This window comes from Copidosoma floridanum, unplaced genomic scaffold (assembly GCF_036245765.1).
Source record: "Copidosoma floridanum isolate Cflo_tuat_1 unplaced genomic scaffold, Cflo_Japanese_pri ptg000030l, whole genome shotgun sequence".
Taxonomy (NCBI): Eukaryota; Metazoa; Arthropoda; class Insecta; order Hymenoptera; family Encyrtidae; genus Copidosoma; species Copidosoma floridanum.
The window spans coordinates 20848460-20865475 of record NW_028321907.1 but is presented as its reverse complement, the minus strand read 5'-3'; the positions used below and the strand labels follow the sequence as shown (position 1 = coordinate 20865475).

At 37.3% G+C, this 17016-nt stretch overlaps 3 protein-coding genes across 6 annotated transcripts in view; 2 read left to right on the top strand and 1 right to left on the bottom strand.

Moving 5' to 3' along the window:
• The window catches only part of kek5 (leucine-rich repeat, immunoglobulin-like domain-containing kekkon 5 protein), an 884967-nt gene that overhangs the window by 451779 nt on the left and 416172 nt on the right, over nt 1-17016 (bottom strand). The window lies entirely within an intron of this gene.
• LOC149373540 (uncharacterized) lies at nt 6526-12100 on the top strand. Its single transcript, XM_089596880.1, has 4 exons — nt 6526-6579; nt 8047-11090; nt 11269-11598; nt 11704-12100. Exons 1-4 carry the CDS (start codon nt 6526-6528, stop codon nt 12098-12100), a joined length of 3825 nt encoding a protein of 1274 aa, XP_089453006.1.
• On the top strand, nt 12001-13111 carry LOC149373539 (uncharacterized). Its single transcript, XM_089596879.1, has 2 exons — nt 12001-12198; nt 12258-13111. Exon 2 carries the CDS (start codon nt 12425-12427, stop codon nt 13109-13111), a length of 687 nt encoding a protein of 228 aa, XP_089453005.1. The 5' UTR covers nt 12001-12198; nt 12258-12424.

Genomic DNA, 17016 nt, shown 5'->3' with positions numbered 1-17016 from the left:
CTTCGGCTCATGCCGTAAACCTCTCGGTTCGTAAATCGAAGCCTTTGCAAACTCGTACGCAATGTACCATTACAAATATTAAAAAAAACTAGTATGTTATTGTCAATAATAATTAGAATAACATATACAAATTCCAAGAAGCCTGTCGTCATGGCTTCAAAAATACTTTAACTAAGAGTTTGAACAAAATGCTATTGGTATATCTGTATACAGCAGGCAAGAAATAAAACATTACGCATACTATTTCTGTTATTTACAAAAACTATTATTTAATTTTCAAAACTCGTTTTTGACTTTGCAACTATCTTATTTTAAATCTTATAACTACATTTATTAATTTCTAAAGTTGTTTTCGAAGAAATTGAAATTAGTTTTTTTAATTTTACAGCTAACATAAGTAATTCATGGGACTTTTCCAGCAGTAAATTGCTAACTTATTTATTAATTTAAAAAAAAAATGTAAAAAAATAACATATAAATTATTATTTTACTTTCAATTATGTCTATGAAATTTGCTTCCAATACATTTTTATTAAATTTCATAAATATTTTTCTAACAGTGCATACATTCAACTTTGAAGTAATAATTTTTTATTTTCCCACTTATTAGTAATTTTCTACTGTACGATATCAAATAGCTCGTACGATTCTTTAAGAATAATGTTAAAATTCACTTATTTTCAATCCAAACTAACTTTTGAGATTGACTATACGGCTCTAACCCTCAATAAATGGATTAAAGAGTCCAAAATATAATAGTGAGTAGCTCTGCCAAAAAGAAGCGGAGCTGGCGCTTGAACTGATCAACTAAGGATTCGCGAGACTTTACGCTAACTGCTAAGCCATGACTGCCACCGAGAGTGGCTGTATCAATTGCACTCTTAGATGCACTATTGTATCGTCAGTTATACGCCAGTATGCCAACACACAGGCACTGGCTTAACTTTACCAAGCCACGTCCGTGACACTTCATAATTAAGCTTAATCTCTTACTCTCTTCTTTTCAAATTATCGTTTGATAATCTATGCTTTTAACTTCCAAGGGTGGGAAACTAACCATTTTCAACGGCAAAAGAATCCTAGACACTAACTATATCGGGGTTGTTTTTGTCTTGGAATGTTTATTCAGTTCCCACAGAAAAAAAGAATTGCAGGAATGTTTACCGTAAAAGCAACGGTAATCCTGTGATATTTTGTCATGACGTTTAGTGGTACGTGAATTTTCACCGTGGTATACAGTAATGTTTATGCTAACTGTAAAATTTATCATAAATTCACTATAAATTTTACTGTACGGTAACGATAAAACTTTCTCTGAAAGAGTATATATAACTATAGGCTGCAGGGTCACGTGGGTCGGAGGGGAAGGCCACGCACCCAACCAGTTGTCTGCTGCAGCGTGGACTAACTTACAAATGTTAAATCTGACCAGGTATTTGTATTAATACAATTCATACTCAACGTAAGTATTATTGGAAACATTATGCACTCCTCCTTCACTTAAAGCTAATTATAAAAGATACCCTTACTTTCATCTATACGTGTACTGATTTCTATAATACAGATGTTACGTCTATCTCGTTCTCTCAGCCAAAATCTGGTCGACCCTTCCCTCCAGCATACGTGACCCTGCAGGCTACAGCTACATGCTTTTTCAGGGGAAATTTTACCGTTACGGTACAGTAAAAATCATAGTGAATTTTGGATTAATTTTGGAGTTCGCATAAAAATTACTGTAATCTACAGTAAAAATTCATGTACCACTGCGGTAAGAATTTACGTAATAACAAAATATCACAGAATTACCGTTGCTTTCACGGTGAAAATTTCTGCAATTCTTTTCTGCGTGTGTGGTCCCGGGTTTTTCTAGTCGCATAGATGTAAATCTAAGAGGAACTAAAAAAAAGTACTAGGTAAGGTTAGAACTATGGTGGGAATTTTCATACAGTCAAATATATTTCAGTCAATCCAATGTTTTGTCAGAAAGTTACAGCTTTACCATAAATAATAAGCTGGTCTATGAAATAATACATGTCAATGCTGGGGATGTCAATACTACGTATTAATCCGATACGTTTTAGCGGATAGAATAGTGTTGGCTTGATCGATCAGGAGTGTGTCTGAAAGACCGTCACTGGACGCATTACAATGAAAGATCATAAAGTGACAGAAATAGTGAATAACTGGTGTCAAATCAGGCAGTACCTTTACACAGAGTTGGTGGAAAGCATTCACTTGCTAAGTCGATGAGGATTTCGTGATAATGAGTAAAATAATGTATTTCTGCAACATAGTTTTCAAGGCTCTAGACTTCAAGACTCTAATATACCAACACACCCTCACTCTCACGCAGTTTAAGCAGTCAAAGATGATAAGAAACTGAAGCAAGGATGAGAAAGAGATAGAAAACCAATATTGCCACGTGTCAAAATACTGTTGCTGAGAAATCGAAGAAGGACAGTCAATTATTCATTATTGACGCAGTAAGTAGCACTGTAGGTTCAAGGTGGACGAGGCTGGAAATAGGGAGCTAGTGAAAGCAGGATGGACAGGAATAGCAGTAGTTGGATCAAATGGAATTTAAGATGTAAAATCCATCCCGTGACAGAGCCATGCTTTCAGTCACCAAATCAATAAAAAACAATGTGCGTGTGTGAGGAAGAGAGAGAGAGAGAGAGAAAGAGAGCGGATGAGTCAATCGAAAGCCATGAGTGGTTTTTATATGAAGTAGCAGATACACCTTACAGAGAGACAGATAGGGTCAACGTACGTGTTACACATGACCAAAGGGTAAGGGAATAAATGATCTTGGGAACGAGAAAGTTCAGTCTGTAGAGTAGTTTTATTTGTGCCGATTGTCTTTGGGTAAATATTGGAGCATGGTTTATGTTTGCAAGTGCCAATTATCGCGCCGTGACAGTAGACAAATTATTATGAGTTATTCATTCGGTACCGATCATTCAAACCAGGATCAGTTAAGGAGCCGTTTGTGATCATTTACTTCTTTCCAGCTTATTTTCTTGCTTTTTTACCTATAAAGTTTTTTCGGTTCTCGATTTTTGTTAATGATCTTTTTGTATAAAAGGAATTTAGACTCATTTTCCGCTAAGAATCGTAGTGCATGCAGTGTGCGAAACAAATAGAATTAACAATACCCGCGTAGTGTTTTTTTTCTTTTTTTTTTTTTTTCTAAACACAAATATTAAAAATAATTATTGAATTATTGAATAACGAGATAAAAAAATTTTTTTTGAATCAGAACTGAATAATGAGAGGAATACTTTTAATGGATGGTTATGGCAGTTACTTATTTTTTGACACAATTTGATAATGTTTAAAAACATTCAACTGAATATTATCCCTTAGGTTGTGAAAAATAGAAAATCTTGTAAATATTTTTTAGTATTCATGTGATTTTAATATGATATAAACTGTAACATTGTACATCTTTCATACCATAGACCAAAAAGACTATTGATAAAATGTTATTTAACAAAAAATACAGCATTTTTAAAATGTGATGATTTGAACAATAAATTTTCACATTCTGAGATTTTCTAACAGAAAATATTGTTGAAGATTTAAAGACAACGTATATTAGTCCCTATAATTTCAGACGTGATGCTGCAACTCTCTAAGAATGAAAGATTTACGCCCCGTCAACAAGAAGAATAACTACTAATGCTGAATATTATTGTTTGGATGAAAAAAGGCTCAACAAATAATAGTAATTTGTTTTATACTAAAATAAGCAAAAGGATTATCTATGCCATCTAATTAAATTATTTATATTATTATTAAGTTGATCTCTATTTAGATTCTGCAATTTTAAATCTTCTTGAACAATATGTGTAGCAAAGAGCATAATATTTCTTCCAGTAAAAATAAGAGTAAATAAAACTACGCTTACTCATAAATTTAAAGAGCTGTAGGTATGTTAATGGAAAAAATCCACGTCGTAATAAGTTTACTGGCTCCCACTTTATTTGACGTCCAATAAAGTTACACACGGCTGCATAATAGATACTAATATCTTTTCTTATAAGCCATAAAGAGAACCAAAATTTGAGCTAAGACTCCTTTTATTTTATACATTAATCTTTGTAGTAAGTCTCATTACATTGTCAAAGTTCATTCCAAGGTTTGTTCGCTGAGTCAGTAAACCCCCTAATATCCATGTATTTAAGTTTTTTTTTTTTAACATTGTACTTTTTTGCAAAAAAAATATACAGGAAAAAGCAAAATGTAAGTAAGAAACGAGTAAAAATTATTACTCAAGATTTTACTTATGGAATGAAAGTGATTAAGCGTGAAAAGCTCTTTGAAAGTGCTTTCGTGCACTTTGGTATTATAGCACATGTTTATTCGTAGGTCATATACTTACAGATTAATACAATGCGTTGAAATGTATGTATATTATGTACAAAGACTTGGCTTACATTTAATGTAGGTGATTTCTTCATCAAGTAATGAAAAAATATTTAAAAATTTTATGCTCACCCTTATATTGACAAGTTGTTAAGAAAACATTTAAATCTATATTATTCAATATAAAACTAGTAAAAAATTTGGACACCCCAACATAGATAAGTCATTTAACGAAATCAGACATACTACGAAAGCTAAAGTAGATAAAGAAAAAAGGGTTTTTCAATTGCAAAAATTTTTTTTTCTTCTGTTCCTGACGAAAACAAGTTAAAATTTTTTTGAAGCCTAATAAGACTGCTTTAAAAGTAATTTTTTAGTTGTAACATCGTCATATACTTGCTATAAAATCAAAATTGATTTGAAAAACTTGGATGCATGATAATAGAGAAGCTTACTCCTAACGAGTATACTGTTTTCTGACCCTAATTACGTGATGAAAATCAAGCTCCAATTAAACAGGATATTTTTTTTTTACTTAAAAAAACTAATAATAGCACTCGATTACTCTTGCCTATAGATATCAGTCTGCGAAGATTTTCATCATTATCGCAATACAATAAATGATAAATCATTAGACATTATGAATCCATATAAGAGAAGATCATTGAACAATAAAACATAATTGAATGAGTAATACATTGCTTTTGTAATTCTGGGTACACTAGATTAGGGTAGTTACAAAAATTATTTGAATACCTGCAATTTACAAAGAATATGACAAGTGATATACAGCACTTTTAAAACTACATATATTATGTTACAGTGGACAAAGTTACATCATTACCGTCAATTTACATCATGTATGGGATAGAATATTTTTTTTAACCTTTTGGCAACATCGGCATCAGGAGTCGATTTCAGCCAAAATGGGATAGAATTAACGACGATTGGGTATTTGTATTATAAGAGGGTGAATTTCTACCTGCCTGTTCGTACTAAACAAATAAATCAAGTGTATAAGGCTCGTATAAAATTGTGGTAATAGCCAAGCTCTTGAATATAAGTAGACACATGTTTATCACAACCCTACCCTCAACCTTATTTATGACATTAGCGTGTCTATAGTTTGAGTCCAACTTTTGTTTTGGGGTTAAGTGCTTCGTCTATTTTCTCGTTTTCTTTAGCGTGTTACATAGCCGATATGTCACCTGATATTTGATTTTTTTTCAAGATGCTCGGTTAGGTATTGTTACAGGTGTTCTATTTATTATTGCATGTTTGTGTCAATAAAATTCTTCATTACTTTCAGCAAAGATATGTTTGTTGGGCATAGTAACAATGCTAAACTCTGCTCTGCTTTGTCCTTTTGTCACTGAACTCACACCCTTATGAGATTTTACTGCAGGCTGCTGCAGAATGATTACTCTTAATGTCATACCTTACGGACACAAAGATGTTATCTGGCATTGACCCAGCTACTTGATCGTCACCATACAAATACACGCACACACAAACACACTTTTATCACTCTTACGATTCTCCTCAATTCCATCACACACACTCTCTCTCTCTCTCTCTCTCTTTCCACAACTTCTGACCTGAATTCGCACTAACTTCGTAGGCCACACCCTCGTGACTCTATCTTTCTCTTTCTGCGACTTCGATTTTCCGATTTTCTCTCTTTCCTCGCTACTATATCGACACCTTTCTCACTTATTACGTGAATTTTTCATAGGCACTCTTTTTCTCTCGTGCACTTGTTTCTACACCATTTCTCTTTTTCGTACCTCCCAAACATCCGTATGCAACTATATTTTGTCATTACGCTTAACATGCTCGAAGGGTGTATTGATGATGTACATTCGTGCTTGAGTTGCAAATGACATTTTTCTTACCAGGTGGAAAAGTACTGCTTTACGCATAAGGCATGCCTCTTATTCAAAACCATCTAAGTCTGTACTTTAACTTCACGAATCATTTCTAGTCTTCTACTTTTTTTCTCTTCTCTCGACTTCTAGCACACACCTAGTACTAAGACTACTCTCTCTTTCATATTAAATAATTTCAAGCACATAGGCACTCGCAAAAGTACAGGTAGGATAATCTTATTTAAATTTCAGCCTTCTATGTTTGTTCGTGTTAGTATCGTTATCCGAGATGAATCGAGTGGTTTCGGCGCGCTACGGTAGTGGGGACTCGCTTGCTCTCAGCGTAAGTGCTCCATGTGCGCTCTATGAATTTGTGTGAGTCACCCCCGCCCTCGACCTCGTCAGAATCACTTTGATTCTTTCCAATTGTTAGTTCGAGTTTTGGGAATCGTACGATTCCTCGCAGGTACGTCGCCGGAGACAGTCGCTGACTCGCAGCACTGCCTCTCAACAATCGTCCAGACTTTGGTTCTTTGGCCGTCTAGGCTCAATTCGAATACCTCGTCAGCAAGGTAGTCATACGCTGTCTAGGGGTAAGCAGTTTCGCCCCAGAGGCTTCTATTGTTGTGAATATTTTCGAGACCGCCGTTCTTCGGTCAATAAGCACAAATTGTTTGTTAACATTTTCGCGTCACTTCTCAATTTTATTGAAGCTGCATTATCGTCGCAGTAATTGTTGTAAAATTAGGACAAATATATACATTAATATTTAATAAAAAATACCAGCATATTTTTTTTATTCGTCCCCAAACATTACCTTAATTTTGGCTACTGTCGATGTCGCGATTTAGGTATTTTGGTCAACTCAATAATTAATTGATTGTTTTTATTTTGTATTGTTTAAGAAAAACGAATCGAGAAGCTCTAGGGGAACAGTTCCCTGTTCGTGGACGTTCGAGCGAGCTTAAACTCTAACATTTTGGTAGCAGAGCGTGGTTGGCCATTACCACGAATTTACCATCGGCAGCTCGGCCATTTTCAAGGCCTGTGTGACGTCATCGTCAACATCGTTGCGGCCGTTCGGCCGTCGAAGCCTTCATCGAGCAGCATAGAGAAGAGGAGAGAGGAGAAAAGCGACATACGTAGTCTGCGAGGACATTCGGACAATTCTTCGTGCCAAATTAAGGTAGTAATTCTTTTACCACGCTTCTTCTTCATCGCCCTGACGAACTCGATTCGGCAAGCTATTTCTTCAGCGTTCGACCGATTGCGAGCAAGCGGGGGAAGAGGCAGGTACTGTACGTATCGTTAAAATGTTTCTCCATCTCTCTCTATCTTGTGCTTGGCTTGAAATTATCGAAAACAGCATATCTTCTAGCTCCGATACGCATTGTTTTGATTTTACTTAGCTGTTCGTAGTCATCAAGGCCACTGTTGTTATCAAATTAGCCTCTCGTATATTCATTTTATAATTCGAACTTTGTATTGTCGAATTTTCGGTGGCTGTTATCTAGCTTACGCGTCATATTTTCGACGAGTATTTAATTCTTTTGAGAAATCGTAACCGTTTCGTTTGTATTATTTCGTTCTTAAAATGGACAAAATTTTTAAGGCTCAACTTAAAACTTATAGTAATATACTTAATTTTTACGAAAATTCCACAACAAAAGTAGGCCCCGAAAGACAAACGCTTTCGCATTTTGAAGCTCGTCTAGAGTTGCTCGAAAATTATTAGAAAATTTTCGTGGATCGTCATAATGACTTATATGAGTATGAAGACGATCTCAAAAATGAAAATTATTACAAGCAGAATTTTTTCTCTTCAATCGAGGATGCATACATCGGTGCAAAAAGTCGATTAGGAGACCATACAAAAACTTTAAAGCCGAATCCTGTTCCCGGTGGTCAGCCGCCGCTAAATCAAACAGTTGCGATCGAAAAGTTCTCGTTACCCTCGCTTTGTTTACCAACATTCCCTGGTATTCATGACGAATGGGAATCGTTCAAACAACGATTCTCGTCGATGATTTTTAATAAACAATCGATTTCAAACGTCGAAAAATTACAGCACTTGCTTAATGCTGTTAAAGGTCAGGCCGCGCAGCCCCTTAAAGGCCTCGATATCACAGACGCGAATTTCAATGTCGCTTGGGATAAATTAGTTCGTCGTTACGATAACACGCGAATTCGATTATTTAACAATCTTGAAAAATTAATTCAACTTCCGTCGGTACGACCTCGAAATGTACAGGATTTGAATATTATTATCGATAGTAGTGAAGAAGCTCTACGAGCCTTGCGGGACCTAAAGTGCCCTGTAAATTATTATGATAATTGGCTCGTTCATTGTATCGTTCGAAAACTCGATCAGCATTCTCGCGAGAGCTGGGAAGTTTCTCAGGAAGCTCGCGAAGGATTTTCCACGTATGACGACATTAGCCATTTTCTCGAGCGTAGAATTCAGTCTCTCGAGCAATCTCGCGTTCCTTTAGAATCCCAAGAAAAGCGAACGTCTCAAAACGCTTATCGTCATTCGTCAAACACACAACGCGTATCGGCTAATTCAACGCAAGCTGTCGACTCGTCTTCGAGTAAAGCAGCTCAATCCTGTATCGTGTGCAGCAAGGAATATCCAATTTACGGATGCAAAAAGTTTGGGGCCATGTCTCAACCCGAACGACTTAGTTTTGTAAAAAATGAAAAATTGTGTTTAAATTGTTTACAACAAAATCGTTTTCTAAATGATTGCCCATCGAAAAAACGCTGTTTTGTATGTCAAGGGAAACATCACTCCAAACTTCACATCGATAACCAATCTCAAAATCCGCGAGGTAACAAACCTCCTACAAGGGGTTCTCCTTCGGAAAACTCCGACCTGACGTCTCATGACTTGGCAACGTCGGTTGCAGCCCATGCGGCATCAGTAGGTGGTACTGTACTCATGGCCACTGCTCAAATCATAATTTCCGACTCGCATGGAAATTCAAGCACGTTTCGTGCTCTTATCGATCCAGCAGCTGAACGTTCGTTCATCGCTCAACGAGCGGTCTCTCAGCTTAGTTTGGCTGCTAGAAAGGTCAACCTTTCTGTCGTTGGCGTAGGTGATGAGGGGACCTCTCACGCTCGCTCTGAAGTGCAAGTCACTCTATCGTCTAACAAAGACAAGCATTTTCGCATCAGCTCGTCAGCATTAGTGCTCAACGAACTTACTCGCTACTTGCCGAGGCAAAATGTCAATTTCTCTAATTGGCCTCACATTCGGGGGCTCGATCTAGCAGATCCACATTTCTGTGAGCCAAGAAAAGTGGATTTTATCGTTGGCGCGGATATCTATCCGTCTATTATAGTAGAAGGTCTCAAACTCGGCCCAATCAGGACTCCCGCTGCTCAAAAGTCAGTATTCGGCTGGCTTTTAACAGGCCCTACTACTGCAGTACCCAATAATAAAGAGGGTCAAATTCGTTGCTTTCACTCGTTCACCGAGACTTCGCTCTCTGAACAACTCTTCAAATTTTGGGAAATCGAAGAAATCCCTCGTAGAAAAATCTTGACTGCTGATGAGCTTTTCTATGAAGAACAGTTCACGAAAACTCATTCACGCAATAGAGAGGGCAGATTTGTTGTCCGTCTCCCATTTTCCAAATCTCCTTCGCTTATTGGCTCCAGAGACATTGCTGTAGCATGTCCTATTCGTTCGGAAAGGCGTTTACACAGAAACGCACAACTTGCTGGCTTGTACAAAGCTTTCATGCGTGAGTACAGCGAGCTACAATACATGCAAATCGTGCCAAACGATCAACTCAATCGCTCTAATTTTTATCTGCTTCATCACGCAGTTTTTCGTCCTGACAATCCGAAGAAAATACGTGTAGTATTCAACGCTTCGCAAAAAACTCCAAGCGGCTTATCGCTCAATGACATGTTGCTTTCAGGTCCCAAACTCCAAACAGACTTATCAGTAGTTTTGTCTCATTGGCGATTTTTCAAATTCACTTTCACTACAGGCGTAGAGAAAATGTTTCGGCAAATTTTAGTTCATCCAGACGACGCTGACTGGCAACGCATCGTGTGGCGTGACGATGTCACTAAACCCATCCAGGACTACAGAGCCATGACTGTTACCTACGGCACGGCTTCAGCACCATTTCTCGCGCTGCGAGTAATGAGGCAACTTGCAGAAGATGGCAAAGAGTCGCATCCAGAGGCGGCTGCCGTCCTAGAACACCAGTTATACGTCGACGATATCTTCTCAGGCGCAGGCCAAATCGAGGAGGCTTTACGTCGTCGGGATCAACTGGTCGAACTCTTGGCTTCAGCTGGCATGACGCTAAGCAAATGGGCTTTCAACGAGCCTCGTCTACTACAAGGACTGTTGTCGCAGTCAACGAATGAAATAGATGTCAAACTTGACGAGGTGATATCAACTCTCGGCCTAAAATGGCTTCCTAATATTGATTGTTTTGTATTTAAAGTTTCATTAATTTATCATGACGTTGAAATCACTAAACGTTCGATCTTGTCGGAAATAGCAAGACTTTTCGATCCATTAGGTTGGCTAGCTCTGACTCTTGTTACTGCCAAGATTATTTTACAGGATCTTTGGCTTCATAATCTTGAATGGGACACACCACTTCAAGGTCAACTCAATCAGCGTTGGTCACAATTTCGCGACGAGCTTGAAGACATCTCGTCGATAAGAATTCCAAGGTGGATAGGCGCAGCTGAAAAGGACGGGTGGCATCTTCACGGCTTCGCATATGCGTCAAAAAGAGCCTATGCCGCTGTCATCTATGCTGTCATTCCAGGCCACACTGCAAGCCTACTCATGGCTAAAACTAAGGTTGCACCGACTAGGTGCAGACACTCCCTCGATTGGAACTGTGCGGGAGCACTCTCCTCACACGTCTAGCAAATCATTTGCTAACACACTTTCGTTACCCACCGCAAAGTGTCAACTTTTGGAGCGATTCAAAAGTCGTTTTGGAATGGCTCAAAGGTCATCCTTCAAAATGGCCTAATTTGTTTCAAACAGGACGAGTGAAATTGTCACTACGTTCCCTGCAGCCTCATGGCGTCACGTCAAATCGGCGGACAACCCAGCTGATTGCGCCACAAGGGGGCTCAGTCCAAACCAGCTGTCAGTTCATAGGCTTTGGTGGCACGGACCTACCTGGCTGACAGCTCATGAAACTGATTGGCCGAACTCGTACTCCATGGGAGCATCGCTCGGTCCAGACGTGCTGGCATGTCTTGCTCAAGAGGAGTGGAAGCAGCAAGATCCGGTCGCTGCAACAGCCCATTCTACTTGTTTGCCGTCTCTTCAAAAGATCTCTAGTTTCTCAAAAATAATACGTATTCTGGGGTACTGCCCTCGCTGGCGCTTAAACGCTTTAAAGTTACAAACTGAGCGTCAAACTGGTTTTCTAACTAGCCATGAATTGAGTATGGGTAGACTTTTTTGTTTCAGATCAATTCAAATATGTCATTTTGCTGACGAGATGCATCGTCTATGTGCTGAGAAACCACTTGGTTTGCAAAGCCATCTACTCAAATTCAAGCCGTTTGTCTGCAAAACCGGCTTGATTCGTGTCGGAGGTAGACTTCAGCATGCTGTTCTGCCTTTCAATGAGAAGCATCCAATTATACTTCCCGGAAATTCTATATTCGTCAAGCGTCTAGTCGAAGAGACGCATTTACTTACACTGCACGGTGGAGTGCAGCTCATGCTTTCACAGCTATATCGATCCTTCTGGATCACAAGAGGCTCACGATTGATGGCTGGTGTGTATCATCGATGTGTAAAATGCGCCAGATTCGATGCCCGTAGCCCACGTCAGCTAATGGGACAGCTACCAGCAGCTTGATTGACTCCAACACGCCCTTTTGCACATACAGGTCTCGATTACGCAGGACCAATACCTGTACTGTTCTCCAAGGGTCGTGGAGCAAAAACTACTAAAGGGTATGTAGCCATATTTATTTGCATGGTTGTTCAAGCCATTCATATTGAAATTGTTTCAGATTTGACTGTCGAACCTTTCCTCGCAACTTACTCTCGTTTCTGTGCACGTCGAGGAGTATGCTCCGTACTCTACTCGGACAATGCAACCACGTTCAAGGGCGCAGCAACCGAGCTGGGCAAGCTGTTCGCTCAATCATCGTCCTTTTCTCAGGCTCTGTCAAGAGACATGGCTACTCAAGGCACAGAGTGGACTTTCATTCCGCCTCGTGCTCCTCATTTCGGTGGACTATGGGAAGCTGCGGTGCGTAGCTTCAAGCACCACTTTCGACGAGTCATCGGCGAATCGACTCTGACGTTTGAAGAGTTGATAACTCTCGCCACCAAAATTGGGGCCTGCCTCAATTCGAGACCTCTTTGCCTTTTGAGCACTGAGGCCACTGATGCTGCTGCGCTGACTCCTGCGCATTTCCTGATCGGCTCGTCATTACTGACTCATCCAGAGCCTTACGACGCATCAGCCCAGCCTCCAAGGCTTACCAACCGCTGGAGGCTCTTAAACAGCCTTCGAGACTCCTTCTGGTTACGGTGGAGAAAGGAAGTTCTCCACCATCTTCAACAGCGAAGCAAGTGGCAAATGCCACAGTCAAATTTGAAGATAGGTGATGTCGTCATCATGAAGGACGACCTCACTCCCCCAACCAGGTGGCCTCTGGGCCTGGTGACCGAAACGCACCCAGGGTCTGATGGCTTAGTTCGAGTCGTTACGCTCAAAACAGCATCATCCACGTTCAAACGACTAGTCATCAAGCTAATCAAGCTGCTTACTGAGCCCGAGCTTGAAAACTGGCAACAACAAATTCATCATCAAGACTTCGCGCCTAAGCCTGCTGAGGCGGGCGGACTACGAAATTAATTTAATATTACAAATGAATCTTTGTATTTTTTTAGCTTTCGCGAGTAGAATAGAAAATTAGACTGTTTTTAATTTAATATTATTTGTAAACCTTCCATTTATAATGATTTTTTGTTTTCTTTTTCAATTCTGCTCATTTGTGCCATCGGAGTGATTTATTGTAAAGGGTAAGCTACCCTCGTTATACTAACTTTTTGTAATACTGCCTTATCCCAAGAGCAGTCTAGGGATAGCTCTACGTGTAATCAGGCTTATCTATCTCATTCTATTAATTCTTATTAACGGTTTGTTTTTCTTGACGCTTCACTGCGTCAAGGCGGGCGGTATGTTTGCGTTAGTATCGTTATCCGAGATGAATCGAGTGGTTTCGGCGCGCTACGGTAGTGGGGACTCGCTTGCTCTCAGCGTAAGTGCTCTATGTGCGCTCTATGAATTTGTGTGAGTCACCCCCGCCCTCGACCTCGTCAGAATCACTTTGATTCTTTCCAATTGTTAGTTCGAGTTTTGGGAATCGTACGATTCCTCGCAGGTACGTCGCCGGAGACAGTCGCTGACTCGCAGCACTGCCTCTCAACAATCGTCCAGACTTTGGTTCTTTGGCCGTCTAGGCTCAATTCGAATACCTCGTCAGCAAGGTAGTCATACGCCGTCTAGGGGTAAGCAGTTTCGCCCCAGAGGCTTCTATTGTTGTGAACATTTTCAAGACCGCCGTTCTTCGGTCAATAAGCACAAATTGTTTGTTAACGTTTTTCGCGTCACTTCTCAATTTTATTGAAGCCGCATTATCGTCGCAGTAATTGTTGTAAAATTAGGACAAATACATACATTAATATTTAATAAAAAATACCAGCATATTTTTTATCCGTCCTCAAACATTACCTTAATTTTGGCTACTGTCGATTTCGCGATTTAGGTATTTTGGTCAACTCAATAATTAATTGATTGTTTTTAGAACGAAGTTCTTTATGTCGCGTTACTCGGGGGGCTGGAATTTTAAAACCGACAGATTTTTTTTTTTGAATCAGAAATCTCTTCCTCTCAAATTTTTCCCCTCACCCCGTCCCCCCTCACCAAGTGTTCTCTACACACTTCCCCTCTCCTCACTATATATGTATATCTGTCAACCGTGCCGTGTTACTCTTCAGCACCACACCTTTACCTACCATTCCCCCTCACACTCCCAAGCAATTAATTTTTTAACAAATTTTAATTTTATTTCCCCACAGTAATTTTTCTTTGACTTTGAATTTTTTTTCTTTTACAATTCTAAAAAAAAAAAAAAAAAAAAAAAAAAAAAAAAAAAAAACATTTTCCAATAAAGAGATATGAACCCTCGACCTTCTGCATGTAAGTCCTGTACCTTACCCACTCTGCTACGAGCGCTGCCGATTATAGAAGTCGGTTTCTTGTACTTATCGTGTGATTCGTAACTATAACATTCCATTTTTCAATGTATTCACTGATAATACATTCAATTATGAATTTGTTTTATAAATTGTGTATTTGTTTTTTAAATAATACATCTAAAAAAAAAAAAAAAAAAAAAAAAAAAAAAAATTTAATTAGCATAAATATGGTTATGTAGATTAAATATAATAAGGCGCGTTATTACGCATTAAATATTTGTATTTTCATTAAACCTGAGGTTTTTTTGGCATTACAGTAATGCTAATAATTAGTGTTATAAATGAAAAAAAGTAATGAAATTAAATATGAAAAAAAAAGAAACGAAATATGAAAAAAAATAATAATTAAATTAAATGAAATTTGAACAAATAAAATAATATATTATAAAATAATGAAATGAAATATGAAAAAAGAAATGAAATAAAGGAAATACAAAAGAATGAAAAAATAGTAATGAAAATAATTATGAAAAAAAAAGAATGGTATATGAAAAAAAGGGGGATGAAAACAAAAAAATTAAATATGATAATAAGAAAGAAATTAAATGAAGGAAATACAAGAAAATGAAAAAAATGTAACAAAATGAAATATGAAAAAAAATAAAACAAGAAATAAAAAAAAAAAATAAATAAAACAAGAAATAAAGAAAAAAAAAAACAAAAAATAAAAAAAACAACAACAAACCAGGGGGGATAAATGGGTCATGGGACCCACGGTAAGAACGAAGTTCTTTGAACATGACGAGTATAAAAACACAATTTCTCAGGTAACAAGGGGGTCGCCAGACCCATTGAAAGAACGAAGCTTTATAAACGTTAATACTGCATTCATGTAGTTCACTAAACAAAAACTTGAAAAACGAATAAAAAAAAAAAATAAAAAAAATAGTTCAGTACTCACGATGGTTAAACTTCGTGAGTACTGTATTTATGCACGACGTTCTCACGAAGTTCAACCATCGTGAGTACTGAACTATTTTTTTTATTTTTTTTTTTTATTCGTTTTTCAAGTTTTTGTTTAGTGAACTACATGAATGCAGTATTAACGTTTATAAAGCTTCGTTCTTTCAATGGGTCTGGCGACCCCCTTGTTACCTGAGAAATTGTGTTTTTATACTCGTCATGTTCAAAGAACTTCGTTCTTACCGTGGGTCCCATGACCCATTTATCCCCCCTGGTTTGTTGTTGTTTTTTTTATTTTTTGTTTTTTTTTTTCTTTATTTCTTGTTTTATTTATTTTTTTTTTTATTTCTTGTTTCATTTTTTTTCATATTTCATTTTATTACATTTTTTTCATTTTCTTTTTTTGTATTTTTTAAGAAAAACGAGTCGAGAAGCTCTAGGCTCGAACAGTTCCCTGTTCGTGGTTGTTCGAGCGAGCTTAAACTCTAACAATGTTGTAAAATTAATCGATAAGAGTTTCTTTAACTAGTAAGATCCGTTCAGTTCTATGAGTACGATAAATTTTTCTTTTAAATTAAGATTAAAATGAAGTCTCATTAATAGAAAAAGTTTGGATGCAGTAAAAATTGTAAAAATAAAGCCAAAAAAATAAGCCCTGTTTTCCAATCGTAAAACGTGCGAAGCGCGTCTAACATAACAATCTGCTGTCCAACGGAAAAAAAGGTGTACCACCTTGGATTCCAAACTAGAAAAAAGGTAAGCCTCATGGAATCAACTGTATTTTTGCATTTACCCTTTTTTACGAGGAAATTGCGCCGAGTTACAAGGGTAAGTACAGATATCATACTTCCCATCGAAAAATAGTTTTTCTCTTTAAAAAATAGAATAATTATATCATGTTTCTATAAAAAACAGTTTTTCTACGGTCCAATACTCAAATTATCATTGATTTTTTAAGACACATAGTTTTCATTGATTTTCTCAGTTCATCTCTCATGTCACTTATACTTTTTTTTTCTGTTGGACGGTAGACAAATGTCATAGATTTTGTTTGAATTTAAAAATTGAATTCCTGTGGATTAAATTTAATCCTCCAAGAATAAAATAAGCCTAAGCACATTTGACTAAGACTTTTTAAAACTGAAAAACAATTTTAAGAACTTACCATGTTAATGAATAATTTTTTTTGCAAAACAATCACAACTCGAGAATGAGAAAAAAATTACTTACCTTATACTGTAAAATCTGTAACTTGACATAGTTAGATGCCCCCAAATAGTGTTTCTCAAACTGTTTGTTTGGATAAATATAGTAATGTCAAGTTGTATTTTGTATTGTTGAAGCGTGCTGAATAACAATATTAATATTTTAAGATTATTTCATTAAAAAAGTTATTGATCGTAGAAAACACAATTTTTTTAAAAGTCATATAAAAGTTGTTAGTCCTAAAAATTTTTTTTAGCTCCATAAAGTATTTTTTGTATGTGAGTTTAGAAATTTGTTGTATTGAACATACACATTTTATCAATACTAGGTACGTTAGACGCGTTTCAAGCGACCTAAACTATTTTGACTGTTCTTATTATTATTTACAGA

What these genes read in the sequence shown, in the direction of transcription:
- LOC149373539 (XM_089596879.1), top strand. Translation starts at nt 12,425, where the DNA reads ATGGCTACTCAAGGCACAGAGTGGACTTTCATTCCGCCTCGTGCTCCT.
- LOC149373540 (XM_089596880.1), top strand. Translation starts at nt 6,526, where the DNA reads ATGAATCGAGTGGTTTCGGCGCGCTACGGTAGTGGGGACTCGCTTGCT. An exon ending in ACTAAGGTTGCACCGACTAG is followed by an intron (nt 11,091 to 11,268) that starts GTGCAGACACTC and finishes TGTTTCAAACAG; the next exon opens with GACGAGTGAAATTGTCACTA. An exon ending in AAAATAATACGTATTCTGGG is followed by an intron (nt 11,599 to 11,703) that starts GTACTGCCCTCG and finishes TTTTTGTTTCAG; the next exon opens with ATCAATTCAAATATGTCATT.